General features: G+C 47.2%; 1 protein-coding gene across 5 annotated transcripts in view; it reads left to right on the forward strand.

The window, feature by feature from the left end:
- Positions 1 to 861: 861 nt before the first annotated feature.
- sash1a (SAM and SH3 domain containing 1a) overlaps positions 862 to 25,745 on the forward strand; it is a 77,277-nt gene continuing 52,393 nt past the window's right edge. For 2 of the 5 annotated variants that reach the window (XM_049756621.2, XM_049756622.2), the window contains exon 1: positions 864 to 2,073. In XM_049756621.2, coding sequence (XP_049612578.1) covers positions 1,579 to 2,073 — 495 coding nt within the window. In that variant the 5' untranslated portion in view covers positions 864 to 1,578. Of the gene's footprint in view, positions 2,074 to 15,349; positions 15,658 to 25,745 lie in introns of those variants that run through there. The other 3 variants (XM_049756632.2, XM_049756626.2, XM_049756623.2) reach the window with 3 other exon arrangements.

Here is a 25,745-nt window from a genome sequence, read left to right on the forward strand (position 1 = left end):
GTAGCTGAACAGAAATAATGAATCACAGTGAATGCCAAATACGCTTTTTCAGATAGATTCTGAGATGACCGGCTCGGTTTTCAACCTGTAGTCAGGCAAAAAAAAAAAAAAAAAAAAATGCTGGTCTTACAATATCACCCCCCAACATATTTTCTTGCGGTTTTACCCCTTCTTTAAACACATTTAAACATAAAAAGGCATCTGAAGGATAAACCATTGCCAGACCAGTAAATGCATTAATTAACATGAATTAAAATGTCTTTAGAAAATTTAACATTCCATCTCTGATGATGTTTCTGACATCCCTCCTGTTTGATATTCTCGCCCGCAAGTCTGCGAGTAGCATGTTTGTTCCCTGTCATGTTCTTTGACTCGCATCCTGCTAAGAGCCGAGACAGTCGCTGTTGCGTCAAACTGATCCCTAACAAGCTGTCACCTCAAATTCCATAAAGCACGTATCAGCACTTCCCAACTTGGTGTCCGTTTAGACACACAAGACAGTTCTTGTTCAAACATCGCACACTTTTTGGAACCGCGTTCGGATTCATGATGAGATTGCCGAGCGGCGTTGCCAGACAGGTGAACTTGACTTGCTCTGAGATATTTGCAACAATATTTACAGAGTCATCATTATTTTTTCCATTATCAAAAGATAGCACACAATGCCCTGCGGTTTCTCTCTTTTTTTCTACTTAAACAGTACCATTGCGCATTATCAATTTCAAACTCAACTCCCTACAATCACGACACCGCTTGTGTGCAGTTCCTCTTGTCGCCTTAAGGGAGAGCGCTAAGGTGCTGGAGACACGAGCTTGTAATGTAGTACGTAATGTTTGAATGAGTGAGTGAGTGAGCGTTGACGGACACTCGAGAGGGCGAGAGAAAGACGGAGACAAAAATCACAGTAAACAGTGCACCGATGACGTGAAGTCCACGGATGGACAACTGGCTTGCAAATCCTTTAAGGAGCTCCCACGCAACTTTGCGCAAGTTGTTGAGCGCGTCACGATCCGTGTCTTTCTTTGAAGGGGGGGCGTGGACGTCGGAGGAGCTGCAGCGTGCAACCAGCCAGCCAGTCAGTCAGGCTTGCATGTTGCCTCTTGGCAGCACTTCCAGTTTGGAGTGAGTGACGTGCGCGCCGGAGGAGCGCGCTTGGACGGACCTCGTTTGTGATGTGTTGGGCGCGGGTGGCTTTTTTTTTTTTGTGTGTCACGAAAACCGGTCGTGCGAGTATTTTCAACCTGTGTTTTTGAAATATTTCTCCCTTTATTGTGAACGTCGGGGATGGCCCTTTGGATTCCGAAGTGAGGATCTATCGCGTGTCAACATTGGCAGGTGTTGCGTTCACACGGACTTTAACCAACTCGGCGTGGACGGATTACAGCGCCTATTCGCTTCCCCCCCCCCCCCCTCACGGAAATGTGTTCACTTGTGTTTTAATCCACTAAAAGGGGGGGGGGGGGGGGGGGGGGGGCTTAGAGGGAGGTTGGGAGATCTCACGATGCGTTCTAGGCGCCGGGCTGGAAAGTGAGCGTCACTTTTATCTCCTTATTGCCTGCAGGCAAAAACGACGAAACCATGACAAGCAACGGACCTGTGATCGTTTACGAGTGGCTCAAGACGCTGCAGTTGGCCCAGTACGTGGAAGCATTCGTGGATAATGGCTATGACGACCTGGAGGTGTGCAAGCAGATCGGCGACCCGGACCTGGACGCTATCGGCGTTTACGTCGCGCACCACCGCCAACGGATCCACGACGCGGTGCGGCGTCTCAAGGAAGAAGCGAGAGACGCGGCGAGCGGGCTGTACTTCACCCTGGAACCCATGCCGCCTTCCGCGGATGTCTACACCGGCCACATGGTGGACCAGTACGAGTCTAAGCTGCGCGCATCCAAGTCGTGGACCGAGCCGGCGCGCGGTGTGGGCTATATGGGCGCGCACAAGAACCTGACCCTGGGCAGCAGCAACAGGAGGGAGGTGGTCATCTACCCCAAGCTCAAACTCAAGATTATGATCCGGGATAAACTCATCAGGGACGGCATCAATCTGGCCAGGACGCCCTACTCCAATAAGGTAGGAGGGATGAGAACCCCCGCTGATACTTAACAACACAAATGCATCAAACTTCAACGCAATTATAGAAAGCATCACTATAAAATACTATTACAACATAAGAACGGTCAATTTGCATTTTATAACATGCTAAAACTCAAGAGATTTGCTTTGACAAGTTTTCCCATTCAACAAGACGATGAAAAAAATGTTGATGTCATTGAGGGCAAGTATACTGAGCTCTGTGAGGACGAATTTGAAAGCTCATCAAGAAACAGTCCCGTCGCTAATACAGTTTCAAATTTAGGTGTGCACTATAGAGGATATGCACTGATCGGGGCGGCCATTATTGTTTGGGTGGCAAAAGCCTCGTCCGCTGCCACTGGACGCGTGAGGATGGTGGCCTGGGTGGGTGTCGTGAGTGAATATTTCGTTCAGTTGGACCAAGACAGCCGCAATAGATACATTGAAAAGTTGAAAAAATATAACATTCGTGTTGATCCGCTGTGGAAACCAACCAAGCAAGAACGCCACCAGCTCAAGCGTAGCAGGAGCTGGGACAGCAAGCGTTTGGTCCTCTGATAAGGCGACTTTTCCGTCAGTAACATATCCAGACATTTACAACTATTTGATAGATTATTCAAGTCCATACCAAGGAAGACCTCAGAGCGTACAAGAGTTTGCAACGATATCGCTACCTGACTGCTGGTCATGTCCATTCCGTTGAGTCACAGCCAGTGGAGCGAAACGGAGAAGATGCCAGCTATGGCAGTACATAATATAATAATAATATATTATAATTGTAGATATGTGAACATTTTAATTATTAGAAACTACCAATTGGACAAACATACTATAATGAAGCTGTGTAATTATGCATTCCTTAGGTCATGGCCGAGTAGCAGCAGCAAGAAAAAGGGAAAATCCTAGCAATACCTCACAGATTAATGTTGACGTCAATAAAACAAAATTACGTGCCTCCCACAAAGTGATCTGAGCAGATGTAAGAATAAATAGTTGGCTTCCAAAGGTTGGAGCTGCTACGGCCATGTTCCGCCCTACGAAGCGCCGCCACCCAGCTATCCTTTCTGGTCTGGTCTGCAGGGAACCGATATAACTTCTTGGTATCGCTTTTTTGGAAGCGATAGGCACACCCTATGGCACAACAACTCTTTACCATTGTTTAAGTTGCCTACGTAACAACTCTGCCACAATCTGCCACCGATAAAATGCTAAAAATGCTCTAGTACCAGCCTTGGCCCTATTAGGGCCCGCCGCTTTTTGCCACCCAAACAAACCGTCGGCCGGTCTGTGACGTCCCGTGGATATCCCCTATTGATTTGGAAGGTGCTCGGCAAATTTGATTGACATGGCAACACATAGCGGCTGAAATCCAATTGGACAAACTAATTGCTGCAAGTGATGGAATGTTTTGGCCTGTAGAGAAGACATAAGAGGCTTGAAGTAAATGTCAGCGCGTTGAGGTGGCGCCGCCACACTGTCAGCCTGTCACCGTGACCGATGGGGAAGCAGTCGGTGCGGATCAATAAGCACGCGGTGGATCTCCCAAGGAGGTTTCATCATGCCTATGATTTCCTACGAGGGAAAAGGGGCGGAGCAAAGATGCAGACGGTCCCAACCAATTTGGTTGTAAATTGCGAGCTCCGAGTTGTGATCTCAAGTGTCTGAATAAAGCGGCCAGTATTCGCTGACAAAGATGCCCTTTCAGTTTCACGTCTCCGGGCTTTAGCGGTGCTTTTGTCTTGCCCTGGCTCTAAAAGTGGTTGATTTACAACCAAACTCCAATTGCAGTCCGTGTAACCGGACTCCGGCTACAAGCGAGGTCAGAGCATAGTTGCTTGTGGCCTCAGCGCCTCTCGAAGAGCCCAAAAAAGTTGAATCCTTTTTTTTTTTTTTTTTTCTTTGAAGACGGCATTCATTTAGAGCGAAGCTTTGGCATTGGACCTCGAGCGAGGTCAATGTTTTGAATTGGCTCCAATCCAGTGCTCCCCCACAAAGTGGGAAAGATAGAGTCGTGACCAGCTGATGGAGCTCTGACCAACTGGCTTGTGATTGGTCTGGAGATAAGATGAGGTACACCCCCCCTTATCCTTTTCACAGGGGGCAATTACAGGACACACCATGTCAGTCACAAGGGACATCCGTTGTATAGCACGACCGCGTCCCCGTATCTTCCTCTAAAGCTGGCTCGTCTTTGTCATGCTTAAATACCCAAAACAAAACCGATTCCCTCCCTTGTGAGACAAGCCATTACCAAACAATTCAGCCAAAGAGCTCAACTGGGGAAAATAAATACGCGCGATCCTTATCAAGACCGCCGAGAGCACTTATCTGCGAGCGAGGATGATTTCTTCAGGTGTAAATAAACACTTTCGAAATACGTCTTTGCCGCTGCGATCAAATGTTGGCGATGCCACGCGGACATGAGTCATCTTGCAAAGTCGTTATTGTTAGCGGCGGCGGCGGGGGGAAGCGGACGCCGGGCAGGGCCATTGTTTGGGAAGAAGCAGAAGAGTCCTTTTCCCTGTTTTGCATAGCCAATTTCCGTCCATTCAAGCAGACGACGTCCAGCATTGTGCCGACGGCGGTGACGGATGATGATGATGAGACTGAGGTGGCTGTCTGGCGCTTGTAAATAGATGAGCACCTTGTCCTTTATTGTGCTGACGCGCTCCGGCTGCCGATAAGCTGGCGAACGCTTCGTGTTGCCGTGAAGGAAGGTTGGCCTTTATGTGACCCAAACACACGACGTTGATCTCAAGGAAAAGCGGACTTTTATTCTTCTGCCGAGCCTCATTAAATTTTTTTTAAAAAGGATTCCTGGATGAACGCTGTAATATGTATGCCAGGCCAGTAGGTGGCGATGTTGCAAAAACGGCTCGCAATTTAACCAAGAACGAAATTAAGACTATTGAATACAGCATCGTTCTTTTTTCATTTCGTTTAGCTTCGGGCTCAGCTAGACCTCTGCCAAGATGTTTAGTGTGATGTTATCCGTTTCTCCTTCAAACACTATTTTTAAAATGCATTTGACATGCTGAAGGGAAAGTCATCTTTTGCAAATCGAGTATGTCCTGTTGCTACAATTGAGCATTCCAGTGAAGCGTTAAATTTAGCTTCAAAGATTTGGCAAATATTCCTTGCCGTACATAGACAGCTGACATTTGGCCGATAGGAAGGAGGGGAAGATGGGAAAACTGTTGACAACAGCCTCGCTGTTGCCCCGCCCCCTCCCCCATTCCAACATTCTGCTGAAAGCACTGTTTGCTTAGTCTTTATTAAAGCGTATGTAAAGGCACCTTTAACATGTTTCAAAAACCACTCAGAATGGTCGATTATATTCACCTGTATCCAAATAATATTATAAAATTTGAAATAAAATTGCATTCGTGAGCCAAACGCAGTCAATTTGTGCGTATTTCTCGATCTTTCCTGCCCCTGTCATGAACATTCTGGATCACATGGTACCGTGACGTAGATGATAGGACTCCTCCCATTGTTTACCGAATGATAGTGCGAAGATCCATACAATTTCCTGGTGTTTTGTCTCCAATACTTCACATATAAGCATAATAGAGACAACGGAGCCCCCCCAAGTTCACCCACCCCTCCTCGAAAGTGCCAAGACAGAGCCGTGCAAGTATAACAAAAGCGTGCTGAATAAATAATGAATAAATAACACAACAATAAATAAATAAATAAGAGGAGCAGAAAAAAAAAAAAAAAAAGGAGCAAGTGCGCGTACAGCAGACATTCCCGAAAATAGCGCAACAGTGCCGCACGCTACGCAGAAGGGGGTAGCGAGTTCAGGGCCCTAACAGCCTGGAGAAAGAAGCTGTTGGCGAGTCTGGTGGTGCGGGAGCGCAGGCTCCTGTACCTCTTCCCAGAGGTAGAGTTATTTACTAACTTCGGTAGTAAATACTGTGTCCAAAGGGAAAATAAGAATTAGCACACCAAAGTAATAATTGTTCATGGGTTTTCCCAGTCCTAAAAATTAATTTTCCTACTTTTTTCTACCCTATAAAAAAATATGTTGCCGAATATATTATTAAAAGAAATTTTCTTTGCAACTTTCTTGGAATTTATTAAATTGGACAACCAAAACAATATCAGTATATAGCCATTGATTTTCTCCCGAGCCGGCTGTACCTTCTGCGCCTTCGTTTTGCGATGTTTCGATCGCTGGGGTACTTCTCACTGGTTCACATTGGTTGCCTTCTACCCCAAGAAAGAAATCATACTCTTCTTCATTTTCGTCAGAAGGTGAAGAATCATCTGAGGGAAATTCGTCAGACGACATCGCTTCCACTTCTGTATCCGCCATTATGCTTACATGGGCTAAGTAACTCTGCAACGCTCGGCCTCCTATAACCTACGTCACAGTCACTTCGACAATTTCAGGGATGAACTTCAACGATCACATACAAACCATTGATTTTTCATCGATTACTCCTCAATTCGCAATTTTATTCAAAATTTCACAACAGTTTCCAAAAATACAAGTCCAGCTTCATCAAATACATTTTGGGACCCCATAGTGTCTTTATATGCCCTTTAATGGTTTCGTAAAAGTACGCAAGTCATAAAAAAAAGCTCTTGAGGACGCCCCCCTGCCCTCCTTCTCTGTTATACTGCACGATTTGGAGAAAGTCAATTAGCAAAGTGACCTGTTTTTTTTTCGGGGGTTTTTTTTCCCGTTTTTTTTTTCCCAGGAAATTAATGCTTAAAAACTCACTCTGGTGTCCAAGGCAGATTTTTTAAAAACATTTTTTTGGACCACTAGGTTTCGGATGTCTTAAAAGCCTTTTGTGAGTCATCAATGAAGTGTGCCCGACCCTGTTAAGAGCTTTGTCCACGGCTAATACGATGAACTTTAAACCCTAACCTTATGCTTGGTGCTTGATCATGCATATTAGCTGAAATGCTCCTCGGAAAGTGAAAAGAAATGTTGAAAAAGTAACAAATATTTTATGGATGAAAATGAGGCTCATGTGGATTCACTTTTTTTTTTTTCATAACAACAGTTTGTTTTCCGCCCAAAGAACAAATCATCTCTAGGGAGCGTTTCAAAATGTGGGCAAAATTTCAATATGATGTGTTTGCAGCTGGCTTGCTCCACTCAAAAAAAAAAAAAAAAAAAAAAACACGGGGTGAGAGGTGCTTGCTCTGTTTTTCACATGATCAGGTAACTTGGGAGTTTGCGGACATGTGAATCTGGTTAGTGGGGGGGCGAGGACAGCTCACAGGCCTCACATTTACAATTCGCCCTGCGTTCTCCTGTTTCAGCCATACGAGTCCAACGTGATAACCGTTTCAGGAATCGTGCAGATTTCTACCCACGGCCGCAATGGACTTTCAAAAATACAAAACCAGATTTTTCTAAAATCCAGCCGCCAAAGCCACTTTCACTTAACTTTGATAAGCGGTTCAGTCATTAGCCTTACAAAAACACCATCAAATTTCGTAGACATGTGACCTGTTTCCTCAGTCGCGCCGCAAATGAAGCAGACCAGCAGGCCAGGGAGACGTTAGCTTAGCGCAGTGATTCCATTTTCCGCTGTTTGCAGAGGAACACGTCCTGATCGCACACGTTCGTGGCAGATGCATTATCAGAGCTATTCTAGGCCAAGGCTCCCAGACAGCCTGTCTACAGAACCACATCTTGTGTGTGTGCGTGTGCGTGTCTTTGTGCTACATTTAAAGGTAATGATTAGCTTGCACTTTGTTGTTGTGCAGCGCTGTTAGCCGTAAATAGTTAATTTTGCTCTACAGGTCCTGTCGACCCCCCCCCCCCCCCCCCCCACCCCCCCAAACTCATAACATTGGTTTTATACGGCACTTAAAATATTCATACATGTGAACCTCAGGCTACTGCGTGTTCACCAACCACAAACCCCAATGGAAAAATGGGCTCCATGTTAGCAGAAACAATGTTTACTCTCACCAAGAAAGTGTCGCTTTAGTGGTACGATAATATGCTGGGGAGGTTTGTCTGCCGGTCTGCAAAATGTTCCAGTTGAGATTTGCAGAAAGTTTTATAATTTTTAGAATTGTAAGGCGGGATTGGGCTGATGAGTGACGTGGATGCCGATGAACGAGAACGCCGCGTCGGTTGTCGTGAGTGACACTAACAGTTATTCAATTAATCATCACAGTACTAATCGGGTCAAAAGCTTCTGTTCAAATTGTCATCTCTGGTTTTTGTTTGGATTTTGCCGTCGACCTTAAACGTGTTGGCAAACCAAGACATTGCCGCCCCAAAGGGAGCCAAAGTGACAAGCGAGCAGGTGCGAGCATCTGCCGCTGTCACAATGCAGATTGCAGACACGCTGGCGAACGCTTTCAGTCTTTCCCACTCACTCGCCGTGCTCATTACTCTGATTACACCAGAGAATTAGCTTTCATAAATAGAAACTGATTTTCTTTTTTTTTTTTTTTTTTTTTTTACTGTATTCACTATTCTGAGGCGCCTTGAGGGGTCTCGTGACCTCAAGTGTGGTCATAATTGCCTCTGAGTCCCGCATAGCTCCAAGCGGGGGAGGTCACACACCCACAAAAGTACTGCAGGTGTTTGGATCAAATAGTCGCCATGGCAACTGTAGATATTTAAAAAACAAAAGTGGTTTCTGTATTGGCATTAAAACAATACAGTACAAGCTCTCGTGAGTTGATTAAACTGAATTCAAAGATTTGACACTACCGAGTTGTATTTAACATAATACTTGGCTCACATTTTCCTTATTTTTTTTTTATTTTCTGTTCCCGGAGCTCTTTCAGCCATTACACATGTAAATGCTCTCCACGTGTAAGCTCCCTTTTCATAAGTGCAACTTTGGCCTTCTGAAACAAAACAAAAACCTGACTAAGCACATTGGACGCATTTCCTTCTGGAGGGAGTAATCCTCTTTTTCCAGAGGAAGATGACATCGACATGGAGCGCTGACGGCATTTCCCAAAACTGCGTAAATCACAACTGCTTCCTGGAATGTTTGTATCAGAATTTTGTGGACGTATAGTTGGATCTAACAAGTGATTCCAATTATTTGCATGTAGCTACAGTGCGGCTCATGTAAACCATCAAAATAAAACATTTTAATCATTATAACGATGCAAAAAAAACTAGTGGACTTTTACCCACAGTAATTTGATTGTTTCTGTTTCTTATCGATTCATACTTGTGGGGCCCTTTATGGCCCACGTGCTTTAGGTTGTGCACCCCTTGCTTAAACCAGGCCAGTGTGTCATGAGTGAGCGACAGACACGGAGCGCCAGTTTGATGACAGTCTCATCTGGCTTGCAAGGCATGCCAACACTCAACACTTCCTCCCTGAAGCCTAATTGGCCCGTTCCCAAGGTATGAGGGCGGAGCCTGGTTGAAAACTTTGATCCAGGAGACCACACCGGTGTCGACGTCGCAACCTGAAGGCTTTTACCGTCAGTGTTACTGGCGGAGGATTAAGTTGTACGCAACCTGCTGAGTGTCTGTCCGCCACTCCCCGCGGCCAGCCCGCCCGCCATCTTGCCTCTGGCTCTGCATACCTGAATGCGGATTCGAATTGTCTGGCAGTTTGCATTCCCCCAAAACGCCCATGTAGGCCGACAATTGCACGTGCCGTCATATAAATGCCAATATTCCATATTTTTTTAAGTTTTGCTCCGCGCAAAACTATCCGGTTGGAAAATGTAAAACAAAACAAAAATCTTAGTTATTTTGATAGCAAACTTAAATCCACAAAAAAACTACCCCAACTGTCGGACACACCATTAGCTGAACCATCTCGTCACCCGCACTCGTGAAGGTCAAAGTTCATGGCGCGAATTGCTGCCGTTTGACCCCAGCTGCATGCTGGACTTGATAGTTCTATTCATTCGACGCAGTGACGGAGATGAGCTGAGTGCGCCGAGGGGGGGTAGCGTCCCAGCGGCTTCTGCCAAGACACGTCTGGTCAAGCTGCAACATGCACTGTTATTAAGTTCTTATGAACTTGGACTACCAAGGACTAGTTCAAGACGTCCTGCCCTTAGGAGATAGAAAGAGGGCGGACTATATTTAGACGCGACGCTTTCCAGCTCAGTTCATGATCTTGATTGGCCGAGAGATCGTCTTTTCTTGCGCTTCACTTGGTCGTCCGTCCATCAACCCCGAAGAACCCGCAATTGTCATGTCAGCAAAATCTGCAAGTGCCAAACCAAGCCTTGTTTACTTTAACAGCACGCCACCACTTTGAATTTGGTGTCTTCTGTGTTTGACTTTGCTGGTCATGATCACGGAGGAACCTTTTTTAAGGTTTTCTTTGACCTGATGTGACGTTGCCTTACGCAAGTGCTCCACTGAGCTTAAGTTCTAATGATCAGTTTGCTTTAAGAGGATTTTGCTCTAAAGTGCTTACTCATTTCTACGTGAGGAAACGTTTGAACAATGGAGTCTTTTTATGACTAGTTTTACTAGTTTCAGGACTTGCTGCAAGCGGAGTTTCTAGCAAATGTGATTGCATAATTTTGTTTTCTGCTTTAATGCGTGATGTCACTATTCATCCACTGCCTCCTTTGCAACATTTGTTGTATGGCTTTAAATCATCGGCTCATTTCACGTTGCCTTTGGCGTACCTTCATGTCCTGCCAGTCCTTGTTGTGGTTTTTGGAATCCAACGTTTGGCACCTGTGCTTGGCCTAGTAAGGTATTCTCATGACGTTTGTATTTCAAAGAAATTTCTCCACATCACATCACTAAAGCTCATTATTGAAAATTCATTAATAGGCGGCCCTTTTGAAATCCACGCTGGAACTAAAGAAATGTCCGTTTTGAGGCACAGCCGTTCTGTTAATCTGCTAAATCTCATCTTTTTCGGCGTGAATCCGGGCGTCCTAAACTGCAGAGACGCACAAAAGCTTGAAACAATAAACTGGTTTACTGACAGCTCGCCGGCCGGAGCTGAGTGAGTGAGACGAGGCGGGGGTCATGCATCTGGAATTTTTTTTTTTTTTTGTCTGTGGTCCGCCAAACATCCTCGCCCAGTTTCACTTCATGCTCGCTCACTCACTGGAAAGACAGGCTGGTAAACAAACAAACACACTGGCAGGCCTGTCCAGCCAAGGAGAGACCGGCAGACTGGTGGTGAGCGAGCAATAAATAAATAAATAAATAAATAAATAAATAAATAAATAAATAAATAAATAAATAAATAAATAAATAAATAAATAAATAGATAGCCAGCTCCTCCTCAATTCCACCTACACGCCTTCCATTGAGGAAGCAGGGCCTGGAGACTCTGAGGCGGATTCTCCAATCTCTGGGGTCGAAGTCACTGAGGTAGTTAAAAAACTCCTCGGTGGCAAGGCCCCGGGGGTGGATGAGATCCGCCCGGAGTTCTTAAAGGCTCTGGATGTTGTGGGGCTGTCATGGCTGACACGCCTCTACAACGTTGCGTGGACATCGGGGACAGTGCCTCTGGATTGGCAGACTGGGGTGGTGGTTCCCCTCTTTAAGAAGGGGGACCGGAGGGTGTGTTCCAATTACAGGGGAATCACACTCCTCAGCCTCCCTGGTAAGGTCTATTCAGGGGTGCTGGAGAGGAGGGTCCGTCGGGAGGTCGAACCTCGGATTCAGGAGGAGCAGTGTGGCTTTCGTCCTGGCCGTGGAACAGTGGACCAGCTCTACACCCTCGGCAGGATCCTCGAGGGTGCATGGGAGTTCGCCCAACCAGTCCACATGTGTTTTGTGGACTTGGAGAAGGCGTTCGACCGTGTCCCTCGGGAGCTTCTGTGGAGGGTGCTTCGGGAGTACGGGGTGCCGAGCCAACTGATAAGGGCGGTTCGGTCCCTGTATCACCGATGCCAGAGTCTGGTCCGCATTTCCGGCAGTAAGTCGGATTCGTTCCCAGTGAGGGTTGGACTCCGCCAAGGCTGCCCTTTGTCACCGATTCTGTTCATAATTTTTATGGACAGAATTTCTAGGCGCAGCCGAGGTGTTGAGGGGGTCCGGTTTGGGGACCTCAGCATCGCGTCTCTGCTTTTTGCAGATGACGTGGTGCTGTTGGCTTCTTCAGGCCGTGATCTCCACCTCTCGCTGGAATGGTTCGCAGCCGAGTGTGAAGCGGTCGGGATGAGGGTCAGCACCTCCAAATCCGAGTCCATGGTCCTCGATCGGAAAAGGGCGGAATGCCCTCTCCGGATCGGGGATGAGATCCTGCCCCAAGTGGAGGAGTTCAAGTATCTTGGAGTCTTGTTCACGAGTGAGGGGAGGATGGAGCGTGAGATCGACAGGCGGATCGGTGCAGCGTCGGCAGTAATGCGGACCCTGTACCGGTCCGTTGTGGTGAAGAGAGAGCTGAGCCAAAAGGCAAAGCTCTCAATTTACCGGTCGATTTACGCTCCTACCCTCACCTATGGTCACGAGCTATGGGTCGTGACCGAAAGAACGAGATCTCGGATACAAGCGGCCGAAATGAGTATTCTCCGCAGGATGTCCGGGCTCTCCCTTAGAGATAGGGTGAGAAGCTCGGTCATCCGGGAGAGACTCGGAGTAGAGTCGCTACTCCTCCACGTTGAGAGGAGCCAGATGAGGTGGCTCGGGCATCTTATCAGGATGCCTCCTGGACGCCTCCCTGGGGAGGTGTTCCGGGCATGTCCCACCGGTAGGAGAACCCGGGGACGACCCAGGACGCGCTGGAGAGACTATGTCTCTCAGCTGGCCTGGGAACGCCTTGGGATCCCCCGGGATGAGCTGGATGAAGTGGCTGGGGAGAGGGAAGTCTGGGAGTCCCTCCTAAAGCTGCTGCCCCCGCGACCCGACCCCGGATAAGCGGAAGAAGATGGATGGATGGATGGATAAATAAATAGGTGAATCTGCAGATGCCAAGCCAAAAGTATATGTGTAAATATTTCGACCACTCTTTGCAGAGAATAAATATGTAAGTGTTAGTCTACAAGTGTTGCGCAACATTTGCTTTACTCTAATATTATATGAATCTTTCCAATTGAAATAAATTAAAACGTTTTACATATTAATGGCATATTCATACGTCAAAAATGCAAATGGGGCAGTTATACAATAAATAATAAAATACAATAACAATCATTTGTTAATCACATGAATACTTTTTCAAATCGGCCGTCCAACAAATCGGCCCAGCCCTTGTCAGTGAGAAAGAGTCTTTCTGAATTGTCCGTCAGGGGGAAAGCATGGGAACGTTTGCGGCGAGCTCCCCCCAGGACGGCCGTATTGTGCACTGATTCTCGCTGATGGTCACTTCACCATGAGAACACACTGTCAGCCCACAACAATGGCCCGCAGGACCCGAGCCGCTTCGCCTTGTGTGTAGCCATCCCTGTCCATTCCATTTATGGAATAGTGGCGCCCAAAATCCCCGCTCCAGCCCCTCCTCCGCTCACCACCCCTCCTCGTCCGCCGCCACATTCCTCAAACTGCACACGGTGACCTTATATGTGTACCAGCTGGTAAGCGTACATCCCCCTCGGATCCGGCAGGGTGACCGGAATAGCTGAGTCAGATCGGATTACCCTGCTAATATTTCCCCCCAAAATGACTAAAGGTGTAACTCGGGCCATTAACGGTGCGGCGGGGCGGCGGCGTGTCACCCTTTCCAAGTTGGAGGGCGGCTGGGGCTTCTCTTTTGTCATGCAGAAATCCCACAGCGAGGCTTTCCACACATTATGTAAAAAAAACTATTTGTGTACAAAGCAGCCCTTGCTCTCATTATTTGTCATTAATCACAATGTATTATGGCGGCTTCCTCTTTTCAGCACAACTTGCAAGCAGCTCATCTTTTAAATATGTTTATGTGGGAAATCAAAGCCGCACGCTGTTCGGGCTGATCATTACCTTTTCAAAAGCCATGCAAGTCGAGTGCCGCTGATGAGCGTAATCCTAATCAGGATATTGTTGATGAAGCCTTTAAACTTTTGAAGGAGACTGATGATGCTTTTGTTAGGCTTTTGTTACATTTCTCTGTAGCTTAATTGCTCCAACATGATAAACACACCTGATTCAAATGATCAGTTCATCCTCACGTTCTGCAGGAGCCTGATAATTGAATCAGGTGTGTTTAACGAGGGAAACTTGGAAAACATGTAGGAATGCGGCCCTCGAGGACTGGCGTTTGAGACCCCTGTTGTAGATGAATGATCTATCATTTGCCTAACCCTTAAAAGGAGCCTTCCCAAAACGCTTCCAGCCATGTTGAAAGACTTTTAGAAGTTTTACTTTTTTTGCCTGAAACGACTTAATGACAATTAGTGAGCTTCATTTTGTGAGTCACAATTAACATACTAAGCGAACGTTTTAGCCGTCCAACATCAAACGTGTTTTGGTCTGTTTTCGTGCGTGTGTTGTGCTCTGTGGTTAGCAGGCGGGGCCTTGCTGTGATACACATGTTGTTTATTTCTATCAAAGGAAATTGCATCCCTCTAGTGATGCAGCTTTTTATGCGCATCGCCACCGCTAGCTAACGTGGCGTGGAACCTTTGACTTCCAGGCCACGGGAGTCTGCACTGATAGTAATTTGATGTGTAAATAGATTTTAAGGCCCTATGTATCATCCTGCCCGAGTTTGCAGTCTCCTTATTTCAAGCTTTCTTTGCCTTTGTAGTCCAGCCCAAAGACACTTCCTGTCTTGATTCGCTGGAACTTGAGACAGCCTTGGGAAGTCAAAGCAGCCAAAGAATAATAAAGCTTTTTTTCTTTTTTCCACTCACGCGACTGTTTGATTTGTGTCATCCTGGAACTTTTTTCAGTCTCTCCCCTGAATGTATCACACCTACCGCCTGTTTCTGTGTTTACCGTTGACAAAAATACCCTTAGGCCGAAAAAGGGGGTCGGGGGGATCAAAGTGATCGAGGTTCATGTTTGGCAGTGACAACTATCTGTCCTGGCTTTTCCTTTCCTTGCTGACAAGTAGCATAAAACATTTATGATGGCGCTCCTCTCCCCCCCCCCCCCCCCCCCCCCCCAAGTCACTGATCCACATTCATAAATGGTTCATTATAGAATAGCAGGCAGATGTGACGTCTGCTACCTCCTTGTTTCCAAACATTGTGTGTGTGTGCACGCGTGAGTTTTTCTGTCTGGTAAAAAGGTTACCAAGGAAACATGTTAGCAAGCTGATCCTGTGCACAAAAGGGTCAGTCCGAGGCAGATGCTGGTGATGTTGTCTGCTGCACTAATCGCGATTGCTGCTGAGTCACTACTTGACCAATTTTGAAATAGGTCATTGTGTGTGTGTAGTGCCGTTGGATGCCAGAATGTTCTCGAAGCGCCCGTCCAAGCAACAGCCAAATAGCGATCCCCTGGAGGAATGTCTGAGATGAAGAGCCTCCGCCGCCATTCCTATAGGGTCTTGACGCCGGAATGTCACGTCGAGGAACCCGCTGACACGGCCAATTCCGGCAATGCCCGCGAGGCTCTCAGCTGCTAAGCGGCTCCTAACCACACATCACATATCCCTAGCGGCTGAGGGTCGGAGGTCAAGCATTGGGCTCGTGCCACTCGGGTGCGGCGGTGTGCCAAGCTCCCGTTTCCAGTATAGAATTCAAAATGCTAATTTGGGGCCACTTGGATGCTACAGGGTAGGTGCTCGCTCGCTTGACACACTAGTCATTTGCCAAATTAGCACAACGTACACAATTTGTTCAAGATGTACATGAAACCTGTACTAAAACATGTTTTTTGTTTCTCTTTTGGGTACACCTGATGTTTGGAAACTAATTTTCACCTCAAGGTAAGAGAGATCTTATGTTTCTAAACTATTGGTTCACACTGAAAAACACATCAGTGTGAGAAAGGATGCAAAATACACGATGGAACTTTTAGTTGTATCTTGCACTCAAATTGCATGTTTTTTATTATTTGATTTCTAAATGTAGCTATTTAAAGCGTTTATCTCCATTTAATTATATATCCATCAGCAGAGTCAAAGCTGCTGACTCATGCACTATCTGAACGTTGGCTAACCATGTCGCTGGGGCGGGGAAGATTAGCGCTCATTGGATTCCTTTAGGAAAGGTCATTGATGTAGTACCGCACTCAAATCCACTCTCGACCTCGTCGGCCAACCCGACACCCTCCACTCACGCTTGACACTATTTTGTAAACGTGCCAATTATCCAGTTAGCATTTGTCGGCCATGTTTGTTTTGCTGAACTAATGCGGGTACATGTTTGTAGGATTGTGCTTGTTTTTTTTCACTCCACTAAAGTGAAAATTACCGTATTTGCCGGTGTATTGGTCGACCTTTTTCGATCCAAAATCGACCGAAAAAAATCGACCTCAACTTATACACCGAGTCTTAAAATTTAACTTCGTATTCATCGCTTCAAATGTGATGGTAACCAAGGCCGTTTCTCATGCATCTCATTGTGCGTTGCACTTAGAAAATTTGAACCGGGCGGCGTGCACGAGTGCGCGGCCCGCTGGAAGTTGAATGAGGCGCCGCGATCTCCTCCGCGGTGCTTATAAACAGCCGATCCGCTCGGCGGGGGCTATTTTCGGCCACTTGGCGCGTGCGCACGGCCTCCCGGATGTGCCGGGCGGGTGCGCGCGCTCGCCGGCCGCTGGAAGTCCACTGAGGCGACGCGATCTCCTCCGCGGTGCTTATAAACAGCCGATCCGCTCGGCGGGGGCTATTTTCGGCCACTTGGCGCGTGCGCACGGCCTCCCGGATGTGCCGGGCGGGTGCGCGAGCTCGCCGGCCGCTGGAAGTCCAATGAGGCGCCGCGATCTCCTCCGCGGTGCTTATAAACAGCCGATCCGCTCGGCGGGGGCTATTTTCGGCCACTTGGCGCGTGCGCACGGCCTCCCGGATGTGCCGGGCGGGTGCGCGAGCTCGCCGGCCGCTGGAAGTCCAATGAGGCGCCGCGATCTCCTCCGCGGTGCTTATAAACAGCCGATCCGCTCGGCGGGGGCTATTTTCGGCCACTTGGCACGTGCGCACGGCCTCCCGGATGTGCCGGGCGGGTGCGTGAGCTCGCCGGCCGCTGGAAGTCCAATGAGGCGCCGCGATCTCCTCCGCGGTGCTTATAAAGTGCCGATCCGCTCGGCTTGTAGCTATTTCCGGCCTCCCGTTGGTGCCGGGCGGCGTGCGCGAGCTCGCCGGCCGCTGGAAGTCGAATGAGGCGCCGCGGTCTCCTCCGCGGTGCTTATAAAGTGCCGATCCGCTCGGCTTGGAGCTATTTCCGGCCTCCCGTTGGTGCTGGGCGGCGTGCGCGAGCTCGCCGGCCGCGATCTCCTCCGCGGTGCTTATAAACAGCCGCATGCGCACGGCCTCCCGGAATTTGAACACATTTCGTCAATAAATTTCGCATATTGAATTTTGAAGTTTAATATAATGCAACAATTGAGCTCGACTTATACAAAGGATATATCATAAAATCGTAAATTTCCGTCGAATTTTAGGGGGTCGACTTATACACCGAGTCGACCTGTACACCGGCAAATACGGTAACTGAAATATGTATTGGTACTCCCTCATCCTGAGTTATTGGACAAATATTGATTACAAGTTAGAGCACTGCGATGTCCAATGCTTTTGGTTAGCTTGTCTGTGGCGTTCCCGTTGGGTTAGCATTTAGCTATTGACTATGTTGTATTTGATTCTCATGCATTTTGTCAGGGGCTTTCATCTTTTTATCCCTTCTTGCACAATATTTTGAAGCAGACCTCTTGTATCACCACTGATCATTGTGATAAGGAAGGCATCAACAGAAAATGAGCTCTTTTGAATGACCTTGCTTGTCGAAATATTAGTTTCTCCTGCAAATTTTTTTAAAAAATAATCTATTTATGACTATTCTTTTGAAACGTAAAAGAGCACGGCTGTTGATTTATTTTCCCTTCCTATTATTGGCCCACATTCAGAGCTAATGACATCCAGCGCGCCATAAAATGCCATAATCATTATCTCGTCTGAATGGACGTCCTCATGCAGAACTCTTCATTAGCCTCCGTCTCCCGTCTCTGCGAGGGCGCCGTGCCGCAAATGCCACCGCGGCAATATTTGCCGACCACGTGTTCTCGTAAAAACACCAACTGTGCTGGCTTTATACCGGGTGGGCAGACGCTGCCCACGCAGTTTCGGGTCAGGCTGCTGGAGAAAATAATGGATAGGAGAATGTGGTTGGATGCCGTACGTGGTCAAAATGTCACCCTGAAAGTTATTTTTGCTATGATGTGACGTGAGATCAGATGAGGTGATTAATGAGGTTACGCGATACATATTTTAAGTGCGTATTTCCGAACAGCAGTCGACCTTCCTTCGGCACCCCTCGTGGAAAATGAAAGCTCGCTGACGAGCTTCAGAGTGGAGCAGCACCTCGTTCGGAGCCTCCACACTGCCAAGGAACTGAACGGCTGTGTGCAAACATGAGCTCACCCGATGACCCAAGTGCAACGGGCTCATTTACTCGACGGCTCTTCGTCGACTTGGCAACACAAGCAGATGGCTGCTTAACCTCAAGTTATCTGTTTGGAAAATTGAAAATCCAGTCAAGCACAAAAGAAGCGATTTCGATTGGTCTAAAATGGCTCACACGATTCTAGGACCGATTGCTACCGGTTATTGGCTCAAATCAATAAGCAATTAAAAGGAAAAACTAACCATATGGAATTTGGGTGAGCCTGTATTGAATCTTTTCTAAGCATATTAACGAGGCTTCAATACAAGATGAAAGTCGTTGCACCTCAAATGAACTTCAACGACGGAGGCGCTCTCACGCCCACGCGGAAACGCCGGTTAATCGTTAATCCGATGAGTTAATCATTAATTGGTTCAAGAAATGACTAGCTTGCGGAGTAATGAAAGAGATGCAAACGGCAGCCTTTGGTTTTTGTTTTGGCAAATGTCAGGCAAATTATTTTTAGCAATTATTATCTGTTAGCCTTTGCTGCGGGAGACAAGGTTGACAGCTTCAATTGTATTTTAAATCTCTCTTGCGCATTGAATCGGAAATAAAGAGTCCTTTGGCTCTTTCATCCAGGAAGCTGGCAGAACGCATGTGAGGAATCGCTAAGCAGTCTGGCTAATTATTTTTAAATAAATATTGAGACAAGCCGAACAGCCTTCGCGTGTGCTAAATTCCGTCCGTCCGCCTCATATCTGAGCACTCCGCATCCCCCGCGGATTCTCTCTCCCAAGCTCCTAAATTTCGACCTTGGTTTCCCGCATGATACCTTTCGCATGACGGCCATCTGCATTGCTAACACGGTCGCGTCATTGACCATAAACCTCGGCGGAGATTTGCTGCTCACCGCTTTCAATGCCTGCCTTTCGAAATGAACTTTTGCTACTGCGCTAAACATAGGTTTACTAACTTAATGCTTACGCTAAATAGCATCCATGTTTACGCTAACCCAGAGGATTTTATTTTGCTGGCTGTATTTGCAGAATAAGCGCTTTTCAAGCTGGTTATTTTAGCTCACTCTTCACAGCCGCAGCTGTTGGAAGATCTCGCATGAATGTGACCTTGTGCTTGCACGACCACATCATTCGCCGCAATCGAGAGCACAAATCACAAAATAAATTGCATCCTGTGGCTCGACTAATGAACGTTAAACCCGCGTTGTGATTTTCACTCGGGAGCTTTCATAACCACATCGGGCCACAGTGAAGATATAAAAAGTCACCTCCAGCATGCAGTTTGATTGCCATCGTGCAAAACCGCCATCACCAAAGCGACAGTAAAACTAACAAATTAAGCTTTTGGGTCTATCTCTAAACGGCAAGTCAACTTCTTGTTAGGATGAAGTCGAGTGCCAATTTTGACATCCACACCGAGAAATGTTGCCTCGGCCAATATTATATGCTGAGTCGGCTATCATGTTTTAGGAAGCCAGTTTCATAAATTTGATTGGCGCAGAAATGACATTCAAACCTTCTGCGGCTTTGTTTACTTTGTCGTTACCCGCATTGATATTCTAGCCATCAGATGGAGAAGGTGGAGAGTCAGAGAATGTCTATTAAATTCTCTGCTTTGTCTTATTATCTCCTCCTTGAGGGATAACTGCTCCGTGTCCTTGCCGTTTGCATATATTTTGCGTGTGCCTACGTTTTTAGTATGCAGAGCGCATTGAAGCAGGTGGCGAAGGGGGGGCGGGGTGTTGCTACACACACACTAACTCACTAACTGTATGAAATTCAAAAGGATTCAAATGAAGATGAGCCCGCGTTAAATTCCATCTCTGTTAAACACCTTCTGTTTTTGCTCTGTCCGTCACGCAATCCCAGTGGAGGGCCGGTGCGAAGGTGCGGCAAATAAAGAATATCATTATAAAGTGACATTTTCTGTACCAAATCTATCGAGCTGGGGTGCACATCTCTCTTGGATTTTTTTGTTTTTTTAATAAGCTGTGAGGGGCATGCCTTGGGTGCGCCAACTTTGTTGTTAAAATGGAAAAGATTCCTAAAGACGATACAATGCCATGCTTCAGGCTGAAAGTGTCATTTTTGGCACAATGCTTAATCCAAATCTCCCGCTACGCAGCGTCAACGCATGTTGCCGGCATCTTGATTGCCGATAGCGCATCTTAAACGAGGTTATCTTCCTCCCGGGAAGACCCACATTCTCGCGTTTCGTCGTCTGAGCAGGCAGTTGGCCTCCTCGCTTTTGGGGTTACTTTGTTCCATTTTGCAGCGTTGGAGGTTATGCAGAGTTCACGACGGGATTACGCCGAGGCCGCGGGACCCGCCACTCAACAAAGAGAATTATCAATCCTCACAAATCCACACCGACGGGACCCGCGTGGACAGGAAAAATGGAAATGAGCAAAAACCATAGCGTTGAGCGGTGGCTTTGATTTTGTCCCCGCGTGGGCGTGCGCGTTGGTGTGTTTGTTAATTTGAAAGTGTTGCTGCGGGGGCGTGCGTTAGTTCGCACATGCCGCACGCCAAGCAGCTTTGTGGCAGGCAGACAGGCGGGACCGGGGAAAGCTTTTCGACGCCATGACTGTGAATTTAGTGCCAGAATGAGGTTTGTATTGTAATTAATACAAAATCAAACCCAATCAGTTTTTCCGATTCAGACAAAAAAAATCTGGATTTATTATTTTTTTTATCAATGGGGCCGAACTCGACCTTCCGCGCTGACCTTGTGCGCCGTGCATGACAGAAGACATGTTCGGCCCTGCTCGTGCACACACCTGACCAAGATTAATGGCAACTGAAATATTCGTCATTATTCTCCCTAATGGCAGACGCATATGGCCCTGGGCCAGGAGTGTTGCTGCCAAACAAACACACACGCACGCACACGCGCACACACACACCTTTCCTGTTGTATTTTAGCATCAGTGATTCATGAGAGTCCCCTTTGATTTTTATTATAATTTTTTTTTAACATACCGTCCGTATTCTCCTGCGTGGCCGGACAACCAATGTGAACATTTTGATTATATATGTCGCTGGCACATTTGTATCCATTGTAAATTAGGACCTTCGTCATCCCTCCTAATTATCTGGAGATGAGGGTCAAACAAGTCCATTGAAAGGTTTGCAGCAGGGAGACGCGGCGACATTGGGAGCCAAAGCATTGTTGCAGTAAGATGGATGGAGAGGTGTTTGTATGAAGGGATGGATGAGGGGTGAGAGAGGCGAAGGACGTGTGTGTGCGTGTGGGGGGGGGGGTGACTTCCTGCCTGCTTGCCTGCTGCCTCCCCTCATTGCAACATCTGCCTTGGAGACGAAAACAGATGCAAAGGCAACAAGGGGGAAAAGATGGCGAGGATGCGAGTCCATGACGGACGGACCAAGCCGGGGCGACTATTCCCAATATTTGTATCGTATCACCAGAAATATTCATAAAAAACCCTGAAGGAGCACGTCATTTGGAGTAATTTGGTAATAACGCAGAAAATAACAGCTTGCAATTAAAGGCTGTGCAAGGCACGCTGCTCGGACGGGCGCCATTTGTCTAAATTTATCGTAATGGGCCCGCTATTTTCCGTTTCCGTTCGGCGAGCTTCATTTGAGTTGAGTTCCAGTTACGTAACGCCAAAGGTGCTCCGCACCGCCATCTGTCGCCGAGCCATGCTAATATTTACACTTTGGAAATACCAACTTTGTACTTTGAGAGATGTGATCTGGTACCGTAACCAGTATGGCATGGTGAACTAAGCCCGCTACCGATTGGTAGAGGGCACCTCGCCCTCCCCCCTGAGGCTTTGCGGGGATTTTTGGGTCTTATCAGCTCACGAAAACCTGCTTTGGACAGTAAGCTGCGTGCACACCAGCGGACCCGCTCTGCTTATCAGCCAGCGCCGGTGGCGCAGACGTGGTTCGCTTCTTATCTCATCAGCAAGGCTGGCAGAACAGCAGCAACACTGTCGGGAGCTACTTACTCCAGTCGATGGTGCGAGCGTCGGCGGCTTTTACGGCTTCCAGACTTTCTGCCCGAGCGTATTTTTGGGATTGTTTGTCCAATCATCCAGAGATGTCACTTGATACTTTGAAAAGTCAATGCGCCCCGAGTTAGTTTTTTTTTTTGGGTTGCTTTACCTGATGGATGCCAGATGACTGATGGTTGCGCTTAAAGCCCCCTCGAAAACCGCTCGACATTTCACCTGTTCACGAGCGACGGGTAACACGGCACCTGGGGTGGGGGGTGTCGTACCCCCATCCGCTGACCTTTTCCGGTGGCGCTGCGAACTCTGATCTGCTCGCTGCGTGTGACTCATTATAGAAGCCGCTAGCGTCGATGACCTTTTGCGGGATAAATGGGAGGTGCCACATGTCAGCGCCGACCTGAAACCACATCGCATGTTTGCGTTTATATAGGTTGGGAGATGTCGAGGAATAGAGCGGTAATGGTGGTTTCCATTTTTTTTTGTTGCGGAAGGAACGTCAATTATGCAAAAGGGCTTTTTTGTTTTCTGTTTTGTTCAGTTGAAAATGTGTTTGCTTTGCAGCCTCGCAAAATAGGTTGAGTTTTTTTTTTTTTTTTATGACGAGCTCGACCTGTTTTATAACTCTGATGATTCATCATTCAAGTGACTCACTGCCTCCTCTTGAGGTGCAAGGTGGCGTTCTGCAAAAGACCACACCAAATTTGACCAAATATGTTATCTAAGTGGAGTGTCTATCTTTTATCTAAGTGTTATCTGCACCGCCTTAAAAAGAATGACTTGTGCTGTGTCATTGGCCGTGTTCTCAAGACCGGTTTAACATACCTTCTTCTGACATTTGTTTAAAAAAAACAAAAAAAAACAACAATGTTGTCTAAAATGTTGGATCAGAAATATTCAATCCAGTTCTTCATCCACCGGATTGAATTTGGCGCAGCCCTTTCGGTTGCAAATGTTTTTTTTCTGCAAGGCCTTTGGACGCCAACAAAAACAATAGTTGTGATCCGCCAAACCTCTCACACACCCACACAATAAACCGCTGAGCCAAAAAGGAAGAAAGACTGCTTAGAATTGCAGCTGAAGTGTACATCAGCGTTAGCACAATTCAAATGGGTCATAGCAGCAGTCATTGTCGGAACAAGCTAATTCGGCTATTTTATAATTAAGCTAGTTTCATTTTGGGTGTCATTGTTTTAAAACAATCTTTTCAGTTGGCAACCTATCGTCACGCATGCTAGCTACCATATTAATGATGCCTTTTGGGCAAGAGTCGTTAGAGTTGATACTGCCGCTCGGAATGCTTTCGTGCCGTATCTTAGTGCCGCCTTTCAACACCCAGCTCTGATCGCTCTGACAAGGCTTTTAAAAGGTGACGGGAAGAGAGGCCTCACGGGAATAATCAGGCCCATTTTTAAATACCCACATTTGAACGCCAAGCCAGCGAGGTTCTGATTGGTGTTCCCCGATTGATGATTTAACCGATCATCATTATTCAAATCAGGCCAGCGAGTCAAATCATATGAAAATGCAATTCAGCACATGGGAGTCTTAACTTTCCTGAACTAGGCTTCATGTCAAGTTCCCTCTGGGTAGACGGAAGGGTGGAAAGAAGGGTGCACCGAAGGTCATCCGTCATCCTTCCTTGGGAAAAGCCATCTCGCCACGTCAGTGTCGTCGGTCTCCTCTCTTTAAAGCTCCGAGACAAACTGGACATTGTAAGGACGGGTCCAATTGCGATTGCACTGCACGGGATTTCTAGCCTATGATTCCTGACATCCGATTTATTTAAAAGCGAGCAACCGATGCCTAGACTCCGTCTGGCTTTATTATAGTTATTGCCGCGCTTTCATTTCAAAGCTCATCCATCACGTATCAAGCCTCGGTCGCCTTGCCCTGAGCGTGGTTTCTGTTTTGGAGCAGAATACAAGGCGGCAGGCGGGAGTGTCGCTCTTGCGTGGGCTGCTGACAGATTGATCTATCCCACTCAGGCTTTGAGAGATTGATGAATAACTCCTCAACTTCTTTAGAGACTCTCTTGAGTGGTGAGTACCTGAGGGTGCCCACCTTGCTGACGTTGGATAATTTCCTTTGTAAGTTCGCGATGCAATATGTGCTCATCTTTGCGTCTGGCTCTGCGACCCGTGTCGTCAAAGAGATGGATGGACTTTGGCAGTTGCATCGGTCGGCTCTTTTTAACAGCAGCCTATGCGCAAAGGCGGAGAGCGGATGGATTAATAGGGGACACGCGGTGACGGATGGGGTGACATCAGCAGACGGCTGTTTCAATTTCAGACGCCCACTCTGCATTCTTGCGGCAATTCATCACGGCGAGGCCACGTCAAGACGTCACGTCCCGCTTTGTCGGTGGATTCTTGGTCGTTATTGCGCGACAAATAACTGACAATCAAGATGGTTTATAATTACTGTAGCGTCAATGCTAATTTCCGTTGGGCTTCCTATGGTGTTTCTCATTTTATAATAGCATTAACTTTTGTTACAATTCTCACTTTCCGGTTCTTGGTCTCAGCATGATGCGTAACTGTAAGCTCTCAGCAATGTTTTTCCTCAACTTAACGCTTCCTCTATCAGACTCTCAAGTCGAAGTCGACACCCCCGCTAACCGCTTGCATGATGCTTAGTCATAAATCGTGGGAGCTGCGAGGTGAAAAACGAGAGGAGGGGTATACGAGGACCACATTAATTATTAGCGAGCCTTCCACGGTGGCTAATAGGACTCGCATCTGTTTTAATTATTGAACGCCTGACTGTCCGTCTTCATAAGCATTCTCCTCCGGGGAGCACGCTCCCTGACAGATGTTTTCAATTGTTGTTTATGTACGAGCTGGCGGTGCAAATTGATGCCCTGGGAATCATTTATCGCCACCCACGGCAAAACTTTCCACCAGTCCTTGCTTCCCTTTCAGTGCATCTCACCCGAGGCAGGAGTCGAGAGCGGACGGTTTTAAGGTCATCTAACGTTACAGGTGAAATACGACTATTGGCAGATGTTGTGAGTCAAAGGATACATTGTTGGCAAGCACCTGTGTAGTCAAAACCAGACTCTTTTGGACAAGATCGCAAAAGTTAGCCAGCTAAAGTTGTCTTTATGCCTCTCGAGTCTTGCAGAACTCAGATCCGCTGCCAGCTGGCTCTCAGTCAGCCAGATAGCGGCGATACCAGAGTAGCAGATGGCAACAGAAAAGGCTCGAAGGTATCTCCGAGAAACGCAGGGTTCCGGCTTCCGTGAAAGTCAGCAGAAGGAAGTTCCGGATGAACTCCAGTGTTTTGTTTGCGTGTGTCTCGCGCCAGCTCCAAACATGGCATC

The sequence above is a fragment of the Syngnathus scovelli genome, chromosome 20 (genome assembly GCF_024217435.2).
Source record: "Syngnathus scovelli strain Florida chromosome 20, RoL_Ssco_1.2, whole genome shotgun sequence".
In the NCBI taxonomy this organism is placed as follows: Eukaryota; Metazoa; Chordata; class Actinopteri; order Syngnathiformes; family Syngnathidae; genus Syngnathus; species Syngnathus scovelli.